A 20,492-nucleotide genomic window follows, 5' to 3' on the forward strand; every position below is an offset into this window, starting at 1 on the left:
ACAGTAATAGATCCTGTTCTTGTCAACCCAGTTGCACAGAGCAGTGAAACACGGGCCCAGAATACCACCTAGTAGAGGGCAGAGCCAGCCCCCAAATGCAGTGCTGTTCTTCACCACTAGGCTTTATGGCCTCAAAGTTTTGTCTGTAGCTGCTTCTTAGCTTTTCTGCCCAGCCATGCCAACACTGACATTTAGATCAAAACCAGGCAATAACCTGCTGAGAAAGCATACAGAACGTTACTGTTACCTTTTTCCTTTCACATTGTAGAATTCAAAAATAATGGAATTGCTTCAGGTAGTACCAAGCTGTGTGGCCACGTTAGATGATGTTGGAGAAACAGACCACAACGAGTACGTTACTGTCAAGATCAGGAAAAAATGTAAGAACTCACATCCTTTCTGTAATTCTCAACTTGGGTTTATTTGGAAGTTCATGAGTCGTTGGTTGCTGGTTTTCACTTAATTGTAAATGTAAAACAATTATAATCATGACTGGGGGTGGGATATAGGCACCAAAGAAATGCACGTTATATCCTGTTTCATCCGTCCTGTAACATACATTTCATCCAGAAATGTACGTAATATCCTTTTCCATCCATTGTTTGGATACTGGTTTTCTGCTTGATTGCGATGTTCCCTAAAGAGGTAAGATGGACACTCTGGGCATTACCCTGAAGGTCAGGCCTCTACTCGCCAACCAGGGAGGAGGAACCACCTCTGGTAGTTTCTTTCATGTCTCATGTTCTGAATCCAGGCCTTTTTCTCAGCACTTCCTGGACACCTGGGGTAAATGCTACCTTTAAAGAATTCTTTGTTAATCTGCAGGTGTACAGAGGTAGATGGTCATTAGAACAGCAGCTGCTAAACAGGGGTGGGGCTGAAGTATTTTCCTCTTTTTAAAAAGTTGTTCCAGTTTAGATGGGGTCCTTGTTCAACTTTTTAAAAAACTGCAGTTGTAGTTTGCAATGCAGTAATGTGAATAAGCCCATTCACACATCTGGATAATCCTGAGGCTGTCTCACCCTAGTTGGCTGTGCCTGGGGAATATCAGTGTGTTAAGGATTTATCTTTGTTTCATGGGGGTTCACACAGTAATAAATAGGTATCTACTAATACGTTTCTGTAATCAAATGCAGTGCTTAAGTTCCTAAATTTTGTTAGACTTTAACAAAAAGAAGGTTGAAAGTTTGCATCTGTGCTATAATTTTTAAACAATTCTGAAACTAGTTTGGAAGTTTTCAGATGTTTATCCTTTTATCTACAGGGAACTCCAAAATGTATGATCTACCAGATGAACCTTTTACAAGACAGTTTTACTTTGTCCACTCAGTTGGTCAGTTTAAGTGAGTATAAGATTCGAGTTGATTTCTGTGCTTTTGACCTTAGCTTTACTTACAGCTCAAGCAGGTTATATGCAGCTTTAATGGGTTATAAATAAATCTGCACTCATCAAATGCTGCCGCCTCGTGGCCAACCAGAGTATTTCGCACCACTATCCCTAACGTTTATTTTAGTTTGTTTTGGGTTTCAGGGGAAGGACCTCAAGGGAGATTATGGCAAGAGATAGAAGTGTCCCTAATTTTGCTGAAGATTCTTTGCATGAGGTGAGTTATTAAACACTGGCTTATAATCTTACTTTTTCAAGCCTGAATTTTTCAAAACGAATCCATGGTAAACACATTTCTCATTTCATTATTCCCTTCACTGATAAGAGTTACTAACAATTAAAATGAGTTCCTTAGTGGCATGGTCACTTATTGTTATATTTAATAATGCGTTTCTGAGCTGAGAAAGGAAAGTGAAGAAAAAGTGGGGACTAGTTGTATTGCATGGAAAGATGCTGCAGTGTACAGTGTGCATACCTGATGAACTCTCTCACATTTTCCTGTGGAAGCAAATTCACTAATGTGTTAATCACTAATGTAAGGAAGAAAACACATTTGTATATAGATGGGTAAAAAACTTCAAGTATGGTGTAAAGTTGCTCGTATAGACAACTCTGTATGTGGCCGTCTTCCTATAGCACTGTTTAATTCTCCTGCTTTACGTTCTGTGGTGTTTTTAGGTGGCCCTTCTCTGAACACATGGCTTGGCTTGGCTTTTTTTTTAATTGAAATATAGCTGATTTACACTGTTGTGTTAGTTTCTAGTGTACAGCAAAGTGATTCAGTTACGTATTCTTTTTCACGTTTTTTCCACTATAGTTTATTACAAGATATTGAATATAGTTCCCTGTGCTATACAGTAGGACCGTGTTGAAACACGGCTTTTCTTATTGCTGCTTGCCAATATAATATATGCCTTATTTATGAGAAATCGAATTTATGGTATGTGTGGCATAGGCTTGTTGGAACAAATACACTGAAGTTCTAAATCTTTTAGAGAATTAGTGATTTTTGTTAAGATGACTCATTTTGATTTCATAGTTAATCTTCCATGGCTTTGCTAATAGACCTGCTGCTGGCTGGGAAACCTGCAAACTTTGAAATCTGCCTGGGTTCAATCAAGTGTTAGCGTTCCCCTTGATAGCTGGGGGACTTAAGGCAGATTGCTTAACTTTTGCTGATCCTGTTTCCTCAGCTGTATGTAAAATGGGGTAACAATAGTACACACTTGTTAGAGTTGTAAAGATTAAACGTGAAAACATGTAAAGCGTTTACATTGTGTCTGATACATGGAGTGCGCAAATGTCATACTTTCACCGCAGGGATGTTAAGAGTTGAAATTATGCCTGGAAAGTACTGAGCACATTGGATGGCACATAGAAGCACTCTATGGGAGCTGTTATTATGTGGGTTGTTTCAAGTATAGCACAAATGTGAACTGTTTGAATCATACCTTTCTTTAGCCAGGGAGGCAAAGAGTCACTCGGAAGCAGAATAACCTGCCAGACCAGAGCAGCTCTCAGACAGCTGACAAAGGAAACGATGGTCAGCCGGAGAGGCCTGGACCGAGACAAACTGCTCCTGGACAAAGGCAAATGCTCCGTAGACACATAGTCAATGATGCGGTTGTACCCAAGGGCCCAGAGACTGCTGGCAACCTGACCGCTCCCAAGAGGCTAGCATTTCCCAATCTTAATAGTAATAAGGAATTATCTACTGCCAAGAAGTGAGTCCTCAACAAGAAGATGCCAAGCCTGAGTACAGCTTAGAACTAAACAAACTTACTGTTTGTCTTGAGAGAAAAGCAGAAAGGTCCTGAAAGCTTTTCTGTGGCAGATGGAAAGAATGCAACAACAAAAAGCTATCACCATCTCTTTCCTCTTCAAAGCTAATGGATACACTTGAAAAGGAATGGACAAAAGTTCCAGTAGTGTCCAGATCCTTAAGACGCTTCTTCTTATGTATTAGGGTTCCTTGGTTACAGTGAGGTTTCATCACCAGATTCTGACCTCCTTCTACTGAAAGGTGCTAGACCTCTGGGATGTGTATAAACTTGCAAACCACAGCTAAAAGAATTCCTCCCTCTGCGATAAGCTGAAGAAAAGCAATTTAGGTTTCATGGTACCGTGGAGGCCGGGCGGAAATGTTGCATTGGAATGAAGGAGATAGGACCTGAAAAATGTCCCTTTGCAAGCAACACTTGAACCCAAAGATGCCTAAATGCCATTTTGATGCTCATTTTAGTTGAAAGGACACATATGGCATGTTCTACACTATGTATGTGGGGAAAGTTGGGTATAATTTTTCTTCTAAAAAATTAAGTACAGATAATTGATCACTGCACTTATACACCTGTAGCAGTGTCTCTGGGAAAATCCCTTTCCATTAAGAGCCTCCCTTAAATGTCACACCTGATGGATGGTTCCTGAACTAGACAGTAGACTTGGCACACCTTTTCTTAGTCTTTTGATTCAAAAGATTCAAAACTTACAGCACAAACCAGGTCAAAGTTACCTTAAATTAGAATTTATTACCATTTATTCCTTTTTATAAATTTCTATAGCTTATACTCATTTTTTTGTTATCAATTGGTCTAGAGCTGCAAACATGGGTTTGTCCAGAGTACATTTTCAAACAACTTTGTAATAGGAAAATGGTTCTGTGCACGTTCTTGGAAACACTTGCGTATGTACAGAAGGGAGGGGCTGATTATTTTTCTACAAAGTAATTTATGATTTTTAATTTTCTAATGTGCCTTGGACATGTGCCAAATGATGGAAAAGAAACAGTAAACTTTATGATTCTTGAGTGTGTCACGGTGTACTTTTTTGAGTTTGTTTTGCTAGGGAGGTGTGTTTCTCAGCCTTTCTGCTGTGAACATGTGCTTTGTACATGGAAAAATCTTCCCCCATTGGATGGAGATACATTTTATTTTTCAGTTATAGATGTAAGTACGACTGAAGCATGTAAACTGGATCATCCGGAGAGCATTACCCATGTACCCTGAGTAGGGCTGACCTAATCCAGTAAGCCCGGTGTCTAGGGCCGCCACAAGGATGTTTGAATTTCCTTTAACATCAGAAGAGCAAAACCGAATATAATACAGCTTCTTAGCCCAAACAGGAAACAAGCACTGTTGCTTTGTAAGTTTCTTTGTTCTATTTTTACTCCTTTCCCCCACTTTTAATCAAAACCACCTCATTGACTTAAGTTGCTGTGCTTCTCTACCATCCTAATTAAGAAACTTGACCCTACGCGGCTTATCAGCACCGCCATTTCCAAGGTTCACATACATACATTTGACACCACCGAATTTTGGGGGTGGTGCAATATAATATTGAAAACTTTCACATATACCCCCAATTAATTTCTAACAATTGTCCTGGCTGGTAGAATTGTCAAATGAGGAGCCAGGTTCATGGAAATAATAAGGGGGCTAATTTGTTTGCACCGTCAGAGCTGGGGTCAGGCCCTGGCTGGCAGTGTCACCTGAATTGGCAGATTCCGGCTCAGCGTGCCCTTCATCTGGAGATGTAAATGCCACGAATGGGACTGTCAGTCTCAGGGGAGAAGATTCCTCTTGAGCTACTTTGGTAATCAGCAGGGTGAGCGATCTGAAGTGATTACCTCAATGATTTTTAAAAACACTTGTGTTTTTCTCCAGTTACTTTCCCACTTAAAAATAAATTTGCCAATTCAGACATTGGTAATGCCCAAATTTCTGTTTCGTTTAAGAATGTTCTGAATTCAAAGTTAAATTAGAAAGCTGAGAATAACCACCCCCCCACCCCGTGGACGGAAACGTACTCCACCCCCTTGACTCAGTCAAGAACCTCTATCCTTGTACAGAGTCATTTTCCATTCTCGCGTACCTCTGAAGGATGGGAGGTTGACAATCTTTAAACACATTCACATTGGCAGCTCCATCAGGACAGTGGTTATTCTGCAAGAGAAAGTGTGTAGCAACTTGCTGAGAATTGTCTAGTCTCCCTCCAGCATTTCTATGTAAATGAGACATAAAACATATGTACCTGTAACTGGGATTTTTTTTTTTTTCAAAATCCTTGATCAGATTTTACTTTTGATGATTTACTCTGTTACTCTGAAAAATTTTTGATGTTCTTAATGGTTCTACTCATTCGTTTATTCAGGAATACTAGACACTTTATTCTAACACTGACTTTCTTCAGCATCTATGGTTACAAATTTCAAGTCTCAAACATAGTAAAATCTCAAATACAATTTAAACATGTATCAGCAGTGTGCTAGCTAAAGCAGAGATTGGGATTGTAAACCACATTTCCCATCACTTTCCTGCTACTAATCCTATTCATCTCATTAAATGTTATGAACTTCCTCCAGGGCTAGGCCTCCCAGGACTAAGACATCTATCTACAAGTTTACACCAAACAGCTCACTTGAGAGTTCAGTTTATTTATTTATTTTTGGCTGTGCTGTGCGGCTTGCGGGATCTTAGTTCCCTGACCAGGGATTGAACCCGGGCCACCGCAGTGAAAGTGCCGAGTCCTAGGCACTGGACTGCCAGGGAACTTCCTAGAGTTAAGTTTACGATTTAAATTTATGAGCAGTTTTTCATAACCTGGTGGGAGTAAAGCACAATATAAGAGATGACATTTTTAAAAAATATATTTATTTATTTGGTTGCGCTGGGTCTTAGTTGCAGCAGGTGGGCTCCTTAGTTGTGGCAGGCGAACTCTTAGTTGCAGTATTCATGTGGGACCTAGTTTCCTGACCAGGGATTGAACCCGGGCCCCCTGCATTGGGAGCACGGAGTCGTAACCACTGCGCCACCAGGGAAAGTCCCAAGAGATGACATTTAAGTTACCTGCAACCTTATCAGTGAAGACCCAGAACATTTCTACCAAAATGTTTAACCACTAAACTGTCTCAACTGGATCTGAATCATTATAAATCATTTCTCTTACAAACATGTTTACTAGTGTTGAAGTATATTACCAGCATGTCTCAGTTATTTTGGTAATTTTTTTCCAATGGATGTATCCTCTAGTTACAGAGGTTGTTTGGATAGGGGTCATATTTGTTAGATAATTTAGTCTCAATGCCTTTGAAAAGCATATTATAAATGAAACCGAAGCTAGGAATTTTCCCACATTAAATGTAAGTAACTATCTTCAGGAAGAAAAATAGCTTACCTGCTTTCAGAACCTATGTCTTGGAAATATTAAAGTTGACTCAGCTTAATCCACGAGTCTTAAATCCCATGATGTTACTGGACACTGCTATCTTCTTTTTACTGAAGATGATTGAGCAGCTTCTATTTCTGCTAAGGCCACTTTCCCACCTAACACTAATGTCACAATTACAATTCATGCTGCTACACATGTTCAAAAGCTTTTGATAGGAAAGGAAAAAATTGAAAATGCAGGTCTTCTGTTCATTCTGCTATGGTTTTAAAACAAGTCTGTCCAAATTGTTTTATTTTGCATAACAAGTTTATTTTTAAAAGGCATATAGACAGTAAACAAAGTAAACATCCCATCGAGATCTGAACTTCAGCCAAGTGTTTTATCTGTCCTAGAACTGCTCCATTAAGTTCCAGTCTCTAGACGTCTTAAATTCAATAATCGTCATCTTCATCAGAGTCCATTACTTTTCTTCTGCTGAACTGGGGGGAAAATTAAATGAGTATCATAACATGTTTCACAAAGCATAACTCAGATTTTCTGAGAACACAAATTTCTACCTACTACAGGGAGACATTTCTGTCTGTCTTTAAAACAACTTAGTGTTTCAAAACAATAGAAGAGCCTTGAAAATTAGGCCCTCAATATATGCAGCCTTTCTCCCCAAACTTTATAACTTTGTGTTATAAAATGAAAATGTCTATGGGCTGAAACATGTTTGATACAGTACATGCAGATGCAACGCTTATTTAAAATATCAATCTTTCTTTTGCCGTGTGCATTTGGGGAAACTTACTTTAACTGTTGTTTTCTTTTCTGTTTGTTGGCTTACTTTTTCGAGGATTTCTATTAAACCTTGTTCTGATACCTAGGATAACCATAGAGAAAAACAGTATTTTTTTAAAACAAAGAATTGACCTCAGCAGATTGCATGGTTTTAGTCCTTCCGGGGTGCGGGGTAGAGGTCAAGAGGCAAGGAGAGTGGGACAGCAGGCTGAAGCCACTGGCTATAACTCTTGGTTTAAGTTCCACATAAAATCTGCTCTGCTAGTCTTCATTTGAGGGAGGAAAAGTATCCATCAGTTAGCTTCCTCGAAAAATACAAAATTAACAGGTACTTAAGAACACCTTCATCACCACTGGCAGACAATGACAACCACCTACACCACTGTGTTAAGTGTCAGGGACGGAGATACACCATCTCTGCCCCTAAAACCTTGAGAAGCTTAAAAGCAGGAGATGAGTCACTCAAAAAAGGTGAAGCAGTCATTGTCTCTTCCACACACATTCTCAGTGTAAGGGGTTCAGGGCGGGCTGACCCCTGTAGGCTGCGGTGGCGGCAGAGGGCTTCCCAGTGCAGGTGGGGCAGGTGGGGCTCATCTGGGTCTTGAAGCAAGGTCAGGAATGTAGAATATACCCATCATGGCATTACAGCAACACACATAATAACCAGGAATTTTAGCACCTCTTCATTTGCAAAACAAGCGTAACTTTACTTGTTTTAATTAGTATTACTGACAAACCTTGTTTCCAGTGTAGAAGCACTTAGAACTAACTAAACAATGAGTTATCTTTTAGGAAGGATGGTAGATACAACTATTCTCTCCTTTAAAAATTGCTTCAACAAGAATTCTGCAACCAGAAAGAGATAAAACTGACCTTCTGAAAATGTTTTGATAAAGTAGGTAACAACAGTTTAAAACTGCCTCAAGGCAGTCCAAGCTTACCTTCCCACTTAGTTGTCCATACCGTGCCATCTGTATAAGGTAATTCTCTACTGCTTTAGTTTTCTCAGGCTTTACAAGTGCTAAGTTACTTACTAAAAAGGAAAAAAAAAAAGTCTATATACACACATACACAAAGAAGTCAGAACTAAATGCACTTATATTATACCTTGAAACTAAGCACTGACATTTCCAAAGCCCTTCAGATTTATTCATGTCTTGAGACTAGCAAGGTAGATAAGGCAGATGCTATTGTTACTCCTCTTAAAAACGAGGAAAACTTGAGTTCAGCTGTGTCAATCTCAGTCAAGACCACACAGAGGTCGTGGCAGAGCCAAGATTAAACTTGGGTCCTCAGATTCTAAGCTCCATGCTTAAAAAAGAAAAAGCACTATTGCCCTCTGAAAAGCAATTTATATACTACTACACATATATAATCATAGTGATTCATCTAGGCCTGCCTCTTCTAAGCTGGGCTTCGAGTTACAATACAGAAGATACTGGTTCATTCTGATGGATCACTTAATATGTTTTTCTACATGGTTTTTATGAAAAATTTTATTATGAAAAAACATACACTAAAATGGAGAATACAGGCATATCTCGTTTTATTGAGCTTCACAGATACTGTGTTTTTCACAAATGAAGGTTTGTGGCAACCCAGCTTGGAGCAGGTCTATTGGCATCATTTTTCCAATAGCATTTGCTCACTTCATGTCTTTGTGTCACATTTTGGTAATTCTCACAATATTTTTGAACTATTATTATTCTTATATATGTTATGGTGATCTGTGATCAGTGATTTTTGATGTTATTGCAAAAAGATCGTGACTTGCTGAAGGCTCAGATGATGATTATAACATTTTTTAGCAATAAGGTTTTTTTTTTGCAATAAGGTATTTTTAAATTAAGGTATGTACACTGTTTTTTTTAGACATAAGGCTATTGCACACTTAATAGACTACAGTATAGTATAAACTTAACTTTTATATGCGTTGGGAAACTAAAAAATTTGTGTGACTCGCTCTACTGTGGTGGTCAGGAACCAAAGCTGCAATACCCCCAAGGTCTGCCTGTACAATAAACCAGAGCCCCAATCACCCGTGTCATCTACCAGCAACATTTTGTGACGGACTCGATTTAAGAGTTGTTTCCTATAAATTTTACCTAATACAGTCGTCCCTTTGTACCTGCAAGGACCCCCTGAGGATGCCAAAATCCGAGGATGCTCAAGCCCTTATATGAAATGGTGTAGTACTATCAGCCCTCTGTATCTGTGGATTCTGACTCCACGGATACAGAGGGCTGACTGTATGCACTTGGAGATCATCTCATTGGTAGGAGAGAATGGAGCTGGTACTTCTAATAATGATTTAAGTACATTTCTTTAGGTTTATAAACTTAATATTTCTTACAAATAATCTGTATCTCACGTTTTAAGGTTAAACAAATATTTAATCTAGAGATAGCAACAATTTCATATATATCTCCCCATTCAAATAACTCAAGCCAATTTTATGGAAATAAAGAAAACTGAAGATGCTTACATCGGGCCCGGGCTGACTGATCCAGAACTTGGGCTAAGATACTGTTCCTCATTTCTGCTTCCCTACAACAAAAACAGGTCAAGCAAAATTAGAACTAAGCTGTCAGCATTCCTGTTGAACACAGAAAAATGTAACGAATCCACTATTACACTCAAAGGCCAGCATTATATTTTGTGAGTGTATATCTTTATATTTTGTGAGGTTGAAAGGTAAAACTTCACATTTTCCTAATCAGAGTGGAGTTTCAGTTCAACCACGATTATAAACATTTATTAAGTACCTAGTGAGAGGTGCTAGAAATTTATAGTGAGATTTCAGGCAATTACAAGGACCAAGTGATTAATCCCTGTAATTTTCTTAGAGATAAAGAAGCTGAGGTCCATGGAGGAAATGTTAAGGAGACACAGGTAACTTGTGGCCAAGGTAGGACAAGATCCCATATTTCCAGACTCTCAGTTCTAGTTTTTGGGTTGGGAGGGGAGTTAAATTATAACTCTGCTTCTATCCTTGCATCTTCCTACCTATCCAAGTAGGAACTATTTCAAGTTCACAGGATAGTGGTTTCAAACTTTTTTTAAGCAGAAATTGTTTTTCAAATGAAGCCCTTCAAGGAACTTAATACGTAACACAGACAAAAGCAGAGATTCTTTGGCTGAATTCGAAGGGGAGCTCGGGCTGGCTGTGCCTACTAATTGCCCGCATCTGAGGAGCTCTGGGGTTCACGGAACACAGACTGAAGCCCACTTCCATAGGCCATTTCCTTATCACTCCTGAGTACAGCAACCCTGCCACGAACTATGACTACATTTCACTAACTCTAAGAGGCCAGAGTAGAAAACACACTATAGTATTCTGTATCTCCAAGAATGAAAAACACCCTAGATGAGGTGTCTAATAGGAGACCCTCACTCATAGCTGGGGTATCATCCCAGAGCAACATCCTCAATACATGGTAAACAAGAAATAAACCCGCTATGCAGAAAGGAACAGCAAGGAAGTGTGCGTGCAATGACCTTGGCCCTGAGTGAAGAAAAAAGTGTCTCTGAGAATTTGAACTTCAAGCTGTAGTCTTGCAGGTTTGCTGTTTGAATTCACAGCACCAGTGTGGAGAAAGGGGGAACCTCAAGCAGTGAATTTTTTTTTTTTTTTTTTTTTTGCTGTACACGGGCCTCTCACCGTTGCGGCCTCTCCCGTTGCGGAGCACAGGCTTCGGACGCGCAGGCTCAGTGGCCATGGCTCACGGGCCTAGCCGCTCCGCGGCATGTGGGATCTTCCCGGACCGGGGCACGAACCTGTGTGCCCTGCATCGGCAGGCGGACTCTCAACCACTGCGCCATCAGGGAAGCCCTCAAGCAGTGAATTTTAAGAGGTCTCAGGTTAGAAATGACCCACGTGATGGCAGAATAAAAAGTAAATCCTCTTTGGAAGAATCCAGGACAAGAGCAATCAATTATGAGACATTCGAATGTCAGATATGTTAGAATGTGAAAAATGCACTTCTTATAATCAGTGAAATTCACGCAGTAGTTTTATTTTCTTTTTAGCACTATCCCAGGTGCTTACCAGCTGTCTTCTCCCTCTAATGTAAGCTACGCAAGGGCAGGAACCTTCTCCACCTTGCCTATCTCTGTAGACACAACACAGTGCCTGACCGAGAGCAGGTGCTCAGTATTCGCTGGATGAACGAATGAGTTAAAAGGTAGCCCTGGGAGGTATGGGGCGGGGGGTGGGGGGCATGGGGAGTTTAATACGCATAGTTTCAGATTTGCAAGATGAAAAAGTTCTAGAGATTAATTGCACAACAATGAGAATATAGTTCATATGACTGAATCATACTCTTAAAAAGAGTTAAGATGGTAAATTTTATCTTATGTGGGTTTTTTTAAATCTGTTATTAAAAAAAGGTAGCGTGATGGGGTAACTAGGCATTCATTCAATAAACCTGCCAAGTGTGAGGTGCTCTGTGATATTCTGGGATAAAATACCATTGAGAATAGAATGACAGTTAATACTACTGAGCACTTACTAAATGTGAAGCACTGTACCCCTGCGATCCTCACCACATACCTGTGAGGTAGTCTTATGATTATGTTGGTTTTAAGGTAATCACAGTTTAGCAGAGAAACATCTATCAGTAATTGCAATACAAAGTAATAAGTAATGTGGGATTCCATACATGTTTATTTAACAAACATAATAACAGTGATGATGATTTCTGGAAAAATCACTATGCCAGGAAGATCTTTAAGAGTCACACACCTATTAAGGTGACTAAAATAAAAAAAAATTTGGTGAAACCATCCTTCAGAAAGTTCAGAGTTCCCACAGACACAGAGAACAGACCAAGAGATCGGTGTTGGGAGGTGGGCCAAATGAGTGCAGATTATCAGAAAAGTATAAACTTCCAGTTATACATAAGTCATGGGGATGAATGTCCAGCATGGTGACTACAGTTAATAATACTATACTGCCTGTCTGAAAGTTGCCAACAGAGTAAATCTTAAAAGTTCTCATCACGCGAAAAGAAGTTTGCAAGTACGTGTGGTCATGGATGTTAACTAGACCTATTGTAGGGATCATTTCACAATATGTACAAATATGGAATAATTATTCTGTACACCTGAAACTTACGTTGTATGTCAAGTACTCCTTAATTAAAAAAAAAAGAGCCACTACATTAAAAACAAAAAACAGTTCAGAGTTCCAGCCCGTACCTTTGCTTCGCTTCCTGTTGTGCTACATCGCCAGGGTCCTGAAAAAACAATTTTATCTTTTAGTAATTTCACAGAGGAAAAAAACAGGAACTCCTATTTTCTTTCTGATACCTAACAGGCTCCTGCAGTGGTAGAGACGGCTTACCAAATAATTCAAAGCCGGGCCTCACAAAAGTCAAACTGATAGTTTCCACTTACTACCACGTTTTGATAAGCTTCTAACATCACAATCTAAGAGAATGTTTTAGAATACAAACAACCATTAGAGAGAAGAGTCCTTGCTCTACGAAACCGTGTTTTACGTGGTAAGAATAATTTCTGTAAAAGAAAATGTGCTTCGGTATTGGGGACGCTGAAGATTCAAACAGCCCTTCCTTCCAGACCATCCCACTCCACCCCTAACACATTACTCCCTTCCTCTTTGCAGTAGAGCCCTTACTTGGGCGTTTTAGCTACGGGATTAGTTTAGTGCCCGGCCGTCCCCGGGACTGTCAACTCCATCAGGCGATGTTCCCCGCTGTACCCTCAGCACCTGGCACACAGCAGACCCTTGGGTCGGAACAATTAAATTCTAGAAAACATTCGGCAGGAATGCTAGTCGAAGCAGGCTAGATCCACGAGCTAAAGGCACCGAGAGACCCGAGGGGCTGAGAATTCTGTTTGGGACCAATGCCTGCCCGGACGAGAACCAGCCCCTGCCCGGGCGAGGCCCGCGCCCGACCCGCCCAGGGCAGCACATGGTCCGCTGGCCGCCCGAGACCCCGCGCACTGGGGAGAGGGGCCGAGCCTGCTCAGAAGCGACCAGGAGGCCACCGGCGGCGGAGGCGGGGTCCTCGGCCGCGGGGAGAGCTGGGGCGTCGGCGCCTGGAGCCTCCGCCCGGGGCCGCGCCTTCCACCTCGGGTGAAGGCGGCGCCCCTCAGGGGACGGGCCTGGCGGGGGGGTGGGCGCGCTCACCCCGTGCTTGGCCTGTAGCTCGGCCAACCTGTGCTTCCTCAGCGCCTCGAGCTCCTCCTCCGCCATGGTGCGGCCGTCCGGAGCGAGCAGCCGCGGCCACGCTCTAGCCCACTCGAGAGACCGCTAGCAGCCCCTCAGCGCGCGCGCCACCCTCCCCACTGCGCAGGCGCCCGCAGCTCCCAGGCATCACCAATCCAGCCCGGAGCCGCGCCGCGCGCCCCAGCCAGGGTGCGGGGAGACGCCCGATTCCGCGATCGCTGGCCGCGGCTTGCGGGGAAGAACCGCCGCGCGGAGCCTTCCGGACTTCGGTTCCACCTCCCCGCTGCAAATCTGTGCTCTGCGCGCGCGGCCGCCAGCCGGGCAAAGATCTGGCTGCGTGTGGGAAAAGATAGTAACCTGGAAACAGTCCATCCTCAACAAGTATAATGCTAGGTAAAATTTGTTGGTGGCCTGTAATGTGCTGGGCTCATGTTGTCTTCATTTACAGATGAGGATCCGGGCGCTTAGAAACGCTAAGCGGAGTGATGGAAATGTTCTAAAACTGGATGGTGGTGATAGTTGCACAATTTTAAAATTTGTTCAGAAATATTAAATTGTACCCTTAAAGTGGGTTGGGGGTGGGGCTGGAGCAAATAGAGACTCTGGTCATCCTGCCGTTACGAAGCCAAGTTAAAACAAACTTGGAGGCTGAGAGTCGGAATCAGATGGGCCTTTCCTCAGAGGTTGGCTTGGGGGCTGTGGGATGTGGTGTGAACTCCGGGACACTACACACACACACACACACACACACACGCTGTTCTGGGGCGCGCGCACACACACACACACACACACACACACGCTGTTCTGGGGCGCGCGCACACACACACACACACACCTAACCCTGTGTCATGCATGTGCTGACTTTTCAGTTGTGACAAAATATAAAATTTACCACTTTAACCATTTTAAGTTCACAGTTAAGTAGTTTTAAATGCGTTCACCTTGTGCAATCTTTAGGACTCTTTTCATCTTGTAAAACTAAAACTGTGCCTTATCCCCCCTTCCCCCCAGCCCTTGAACCATTCTTTGTGTCTCTGAATTTGCCTGTTATAGGTACCTATACAAGTGGAATCATACAACGTTTGTCCTTTTGTGACTAGCCTACTTCATTTAGCATAATGTCTTCAAGATTCATCCGTGTGACACCGACCAGGGTTCTTGGCCTTCCCCAATCAATAGAAATTGATCAGAGGCTAGACAAGAAATTCAGGCAAGGCTTTATTGGGGCCCCTGCTGCAGCAGCCGGGAGCAAGAACAGGTTCCCTTGTTCACTCCCTGGGGCTGATGAGCTTGTTCCTAATATGGGGTGAGGGTAGGGGTGTGTCCAGGGGTCGGGCCAGAGGGGAGGCTTAGGTGTTTTGCCCACCCCTTGGGTGGTGTTGACTGCAGGAGGCATGCACAGCACCCTGCTTATGCTCCCGACACCGTGTTTTTGCACCCAGCTCTTCAGAAGTGGCAGTTGGGTTTTTTGGTCTCTTTGTAGAATTTGCCCCAAATGCACATGTGCACAGTTATTTTTAGTCCCTATAGCTTCTTTGTATTTTGTTGCTTGAGGAGAGGTTTGTCCTGGTGCAAGCACTGCAGCAAAGGGTCCCAGGTCCCAGCCTGTCTCACATACTGTTGCGTGTGTCAGAATTTCTTTCCTATTTAATAACATTTCTCTCTCATATACATATATAATATATATATAATATATAATATATATAACCACATTTTGTTTATCCATTCATCACTTGGGTTGTTTCCTCTTTTTTAAAAAAATATTAATTTTTTTAATTTTTTTATTTATTTTTGGCTGCTTTGGGTCTTTATTGCTGCGCACGGGCTTTCTCTAGTTGTGGGGTGCAGGGACTACTCTTCACTGCAGTGTGCGGGCTTTGCATTGCGGTGGCTTCTCTTGTCACAGAGCACAGGCTCTAGGTGTGCGGGCTTCAATAGTTGTGGCACACAGGCTCAGTAGTTGTGGCTCGCGGGATCTAGAGCGCAGGCTCAGTAGTTGTGGCACACGGGCTTAGTTGCTCCACAGCATGTGGGATCTTCCCAGGCCAGGGCTCGAACCCGTGTCCCCTGCATTGGCGGGCAGTTTGTTAACCACTGCGCCACCAGGGAAGCCCCGGGTTGTTTTCTCTTTTTGGCTCTCCTGAATAATGCTGCTATGAACATTGATGTATAAATATCTCTTTCAATTCTTGGGTATAGAGAATCCATGTGTTTTGAATTTAACATTCTTAAACATTAAGGATGCTTTTTCTCTAATATGTAAACAGGCAAGATTTTGCGGGGAGAGATGATAAAAATGGCAGTCTGGAGTCGACTTCTATTTCCGGGTGTCACGTTTTGAGACCCTTTGTGGACAGGCTGTACAATGGGCCATGTGATGGGTCCTGTGACTTCCACTCACAGGGGAAGATGCAGCCCTACCTGGGCTGATGATGCCTGAGTGGCACACACCCATGAAGAGGGAAGGAAACCAGATAAGCAGAGACGGGGCTTTTCACCTCATTCCTTAAATAAAAAATACATTCCCAATAGATTAAATATTTAAAGGTTTAAAAAATAAGTCACAAAACAAAGTTAAATTCTTTATGTAGTTGTGTGACTATTTTAGGGCAGATATGAAAGGACTCTCTGTCAGACCATTTGGGTTTCTTCATCAGCCTGTTCAGGTTTTCTGTTTCTTCTCAAGATAATTTTAATTGCTAGAGAACCATTCATTTCATTCAGGGTTTCACATTTTAGAAACATCTGGCTATCACATCTGTATCTGTGGTCATATCCCTTTTAGGGATTGTTGACTTGATTGTTTATTTGGGCTATTGTTTCTTTGTGTTTCTTGATTATGCTTTCCAGCTATTTTAATATGTTGCTGTTTTTCTTTTTTCCCCAAGGAACTGAAATTTATCAGTACTGATTACTTTCTTCTTTATTTATTTTTACCTCCTTTTCATATTTCCACTGTTAATTTCTTTCTGGTTCCTTCAGATGAATATTCTATTTGCTTGTTTTTATTCTTTCTTGTTTAATAATGAAAATATTTAAGGAATGAATTTACTTGTGAGTACAGGTGTGTGTGTGTGTATAGTGTTTTCAATTGTCTTATTTTTTTCTCTTTCACAATGTCGTAAAACATTTTCCTATTTTGTAAAGGTAATAATAATTTCTTTAAACCCTGGTCAAAATAATATGGTTAAAAAAAGTCAGTTGTACGTGAGGAAAAGCAGCTATTCCTGGCCCACTCCTACCCAACCAGTCTTAGTTCCCAAAGGTAAAACTTTACCTCCAGCTTGCTCTGTAGTTATTCCTTCATTTAGTCTTTTATTAACTATATATTGGGTGCCTGCCTTCTATGTGCCTAAGCAACTGTTTTAGGTACCAGTGTATATAGAGGTGAATAAAAACAGGGAAGCATCACTGCATCCCCCCCTACATAGTACTGGTGGAGTGGAGATATAGTATAAATATAGAAATAAAGGACAGAATATGTATATTAGATGTGATAAGTCAAGTTCTACAGAGGAAAAAAAGTCAGGTAGTGGGGATAGAGAGCGGTGGATCAGGGAAGTGTTCACTGAGATGGTGACTTTTGAAAAAAGACCTGAAGGAGGAGAGACAGAGAGTCACAGAGACATCATATGGAAGAGAATTCCAGGCAGAAGGAACGGAAGGACCCTGAAGTAGGAGCCTGCCTGAAATGTTTAAGGAACTACAAGAGAGCCATTGGGGCTGGACTGTAAACTGCGTGTGTGAGGAGAAGGCAAATGCGGCATCAGGAAATGAGTTAAGAGGCTATTTATTTTTAAAATTTTTATTTATTTATTTTTGGCTGCCTTGGGTCTTTGTTGCTGCACACAGCTTTCTCTAGTTGCGTCGAGCAGGGGCTACTCTTCGTTGCGGTGCGCAGGCTTCTCATTGTGGTGGCTTCTCTTGTTGAGGAGCACGGGCTCTAGGCACGCAGGCTTCAGTAGTTGTGGCATGTGGGCTCAGTAGTTGTGGCACACGGGTGGCTTATTTGCTCCGTGGCATGTGGGATCTTCCCAGACCAGGGCTTGAACTCGTGTCCCCTGCATTGGCAGGTGGATTCTAAACCGCTGTGCCACCAGGGAAGCCCCAAGAAGCTATGTATTTAAATAACATACCTATGCTATGATGTCTTCATTTATATAGTTTAGACATTTTCTAATCCCCTGATGGATAGGGATTTGACACACTCCACAACTCCTACTTTTCTTCCTTAGTTTCCTAATACACATATTACTATTTTCAGTTCCAAAGTTGTATATTGTTTAAGCAACACACTTACACCTTCTCTTTCTTATTTCATCAGGTATAGACAGTGTCTCTTGACTCCCAGCTTTAAAAGATGAAGATGCCAGCATCTCTAACCTTCCAGTAAGTTTGCATCCTTTTTTCTACATTCTCAGCTTCTATTATCTGTGCTTCTTATTATCTGTGCTACATCTTATTCATATTCCAATCTGTAATCATAATTCAGTCTTTTTTTCCTTCCTTTTCATTGAGATATAATTGACCTACAGCCCTGTATAAGTTTAAGGTGAACAGCATAATGATTTGATTTAGATATATCGTGAAATGATTACCACAGTAAGTTTAGTGAACATCCATCATCTCCTATAGATACAAAAAAAAAGAAAAAGGAATAAAAGAAAATATATTTTTTCCTTGTGATGAGAACTCAGGATTTACTCTCTTAACGATTTACATGCGTAACATAAAGCAAAGTATAATATAATTATATGAATCATGTTGTACATTACATCCCTAGGACTTCTTTACCTTATAACTGGCAGTCTCTAACTTCTGACCACCTTCATCCAATTCCTCCTCCCCTCAAACCCCCTTCCCTCTGCCTCTGGTAACCACAGATCTGATCTCTTTTTCTACGAGTTTGTTTGTTTGAAGTATAATTGACCCACAGCACTACGTTAGTGCCTGGTGCACAACATAGCGATTCAACATTTTTATACATTACAAAATGATCACCATGATAAGTCTAGTTACCGTCTGCCACCATACAAAGATATTACATTATTATGGACGATATGCCCTATGCAGTACATTTTGTCCTGGGACTCATTTATTTTGTACCTGGAAGTTTGTACCTCTTGATCTCCCTCAACCCATTTCACTCCTCTCTCCACCCCAGCTCTCCTCTGGCAACCACTTGTTTGTTCTCTGTATCTGTGACTCTGTTTCGGTTTTATCTATAACTGCTTTTCAGTTCACTTGTTTTGTTTTAGATTCCACATATAAGTGAAATCATATGGTATTTGTCTTTCCCTGTCTGACTTATTTCGCGGAGCATAATACCCTCTAGGTCCATCCATGTTGTCGCCAATGGCAGGATTTCCTTCTTTTTTATGGCTGCATGATACTCTGTTGTATACATATGCCTCATTTTCTTTATCCATTCATCCACTGATGGACACTCAGGTTGTTTCCATGACCTGGCTCTTGTGTATAATGCTGCAATGAAATTGGGGTGCCTTGTTTTTCTTTATCAAAGAAAACTGAACATTTCTAAACTCTCCATCATATCATGTATTCTGACAGACTCTACTTTTCTTATCAGATACCTGTCTTCCTCCTCGCTCTTTAATCTGGACAGGTTCCTCTCTAGGCCTGTTGCATTCCTGTCATTCTGGATTTCCCTTTGTTGCTATTTTAGGTTGTATCCTGTTTTTTGGACTCCCTGTTTTCTTTCCTGGTTTAACCCCTCATCTTTTTGAAGCACACCTTCAAGAAGTTTTCTAAGAAAAAGAGCTAGTAGGTAAAATTTCTATGTTCTTGCATGTCTGAATATTTAATCTTATACTTTAATTCTTTGGTTAATTATAAACTTCTAGAAAAAAGAATTTTCCCTCTGAATTATTTTAAATTAAGAAATTTAAAAATTATTTGCTATTTTCCCTTACAGCTTTGTTGTGTATCAGTTAGATTTCTTAAATTCCTTACTTTTCATTTTGAAAAATATCAAATCTATAAAAAAATGGAAGGAATAGTGAAAAGAACACCTATATGTCCTTCACATAGATCCACTAATCATTAAGATTTTGCCATATTTGGTATATCTTTCTGTCTACACACATGTGGTGTGCATGCATACACACACACACACACACACACACACACACAAATGCACATACACATGCACAGTTTTTCTGAACCATTTAATGTAACTTTCAGATATCATGTCACTTCACCCCAAGTATATATATCCTAAGAACAAAGACATTCTCATGCATAACTACACTACAGTTATTGCACTCAATAAAGTAATGTAAATAAAATAATATCATCTAACTGATATACAACCCACTTTTGTCTCTCTCTAATTGTTCAAATAAACTTCTCCACAGCTGTTTGTTTTCTTGTCAATCCATGATTCAGTTGTGTTTAGTAGTCAATCTCTTTGAAGGTATATCATCTGTTTTCTAACATTTGGTGTTGGTGATTAAAAAATCTGAAATTTGTTCCTGCATAAGTGGTATTTTTTTCCTTGCGGAAGCTTTTAGAGTATTTTCTTTTTTTCCCAGTGTTCTAAAATTTTGCAGACATGTGGGTCTTTTAAAAGACCTTGTGCTGTTTGCTCTGTAGGTACTTTCAATCTGAAAACGTGTAACTTTAACCTTTTGGAGATATTGTTGTATTGCTCATTTGATAATGTTTCCCCTCTGATTTCTATCTTTCTTTATCTGGAATGCCTGTAAAACTGGGCCTCCTGGAAAGGTCTTCTGAGTCTCATTTCTTTCATGTCTCCCATCGCATGGTCTTTTTGCTCTGCTTTCTGGAAGATTTCTTCTGTTTTATCTTCTGGGCCTTCAATTTATTTCAGCATGATATTTTCATTCTGTAAGAGCCCTTTCTTGTTCTCTGATTGTGCTGTTTACTTAGTATCTTGTTTATGATTTTGAATGCAATAACTTCCTGAATATAGTTATGATT

At 40.9% G+C, this 20,492-nt stretch overlaps 2 protein-coding genes and 1 long non-coding RNA gene across 11 annotated transcripts in view; 2 read left to right on the forward strand and 1 right to left on the reverse strand.

Annotated features, from left to right (window-relative positions):
- Window positions 1-4,198, forward strand: part of ANKRD27 (ankyrin repeat domain 27) — a 52,279-nt gene extending 48,081 nt beyond the window's left edge. For 6 of the 7 annotated variants that reach the window (XM_070044140.1, XM_060288600.1, XM_070044142.1 and 3 more), the window contains 4 exons: window positions 269-380; window positions 1,265-1,343; window positions 1,532-1,604; window positions 2,849-4,198. In XM_070044140.1, the coding sequence (XP_069900241.1) occupies window positions 269-380; window positions 1,265-1,343; window positions 1,532-1,604; window positions 2,849-3,115 (531 nt within the window). In that variant the 3' untranslated portion in view covers window positions 3,116-4,198. Of the gene's footprint in view, window positions 1-268; window positions 381-1,264; window positions 1,344-1,514; window positions 1,605-2,848 lie in introns of all 7 variants that reach the window. The other variant, XM_070044143.1, reaches the window with a different exon arrangement.
- Window positions 4,199-5,187: 989 nt separating this feature from the next.
- Window positions 5,188-13,647, reverse strand: PDCD5 (programmed cell death 5). 2 transcript variants are annotated; one of them, XR_009559912.2, is made up of 7 exons: window positions 13,491-13,647; window positions 12,536-12,573; window positions 9,822-9,883; window positions 8,278-8,369; window positions 7,347-7,418; window positions 6,560-7,032; window positions 5,188-5,328 (listed from the first exon to the last, which is right to left on the reverse strand). XR_009559912.2 is itself a non-coding variant. In XM_030874497.3 (6 exons), exons 1-6 carry the CDS (start codon window positions 13,554-13,556, stop codon window positions 6,985-6,987), a joined length of 378 nt encoding a protein of 125 aa, XP_030730357.1. In that variant the 5' UTR covers window positions 13,557-13,647; the 3' UTR covers window positions 5,592-6,984. The 2 variants fall into 2 exon arrangements, 1 of the variants encoding a protein (XP_030730357.1); XM_030874497.3 differs by lacking the exon at window positions 5,188-5,328 and having other exon boundaries at window positions 5,592-7,032.
- Window positions 13,648-13,728: 81 nt separating this feature from the next.
- LOC115862532 (uncharacterized) overlaps window positions 13,729-20,492 on the forward strand; it is a 17,757-nt gene continuing 10,993 nt past the window's right edge. Inside the window, exons 1-3 of one of the 2 annotated variants that reach the window (XR_004043146.3) lie at window positions 13,729-13,922; window positions 17,854-17,918; window positions 19,216-19,313. This is a non-coding gene — a long non-coding RNA (uncharacterized lncRNA). The remainder of the gene's footprint in view (window positions 13,923-17,853; window positions 17,919-19,215; window positions 19,314-20,492) is intronic. The other variant, XR_009560044.2, reaches the window with a different exon arrangement.

The sequence above is a fragment of the Globicephala melas genome, chromosome 19 (assembly GCF_963455315.2).
Source record: "Globicephala melas chromosome 19, mGloMel1.2, whole genome shotgun sequence".
Taxonomy (NCBI): Eukaryota; Metazoa; Chordata; class Mammalia; order Artiodactyla; family Delphinidae; genus Globicephala; species Globicephala melas.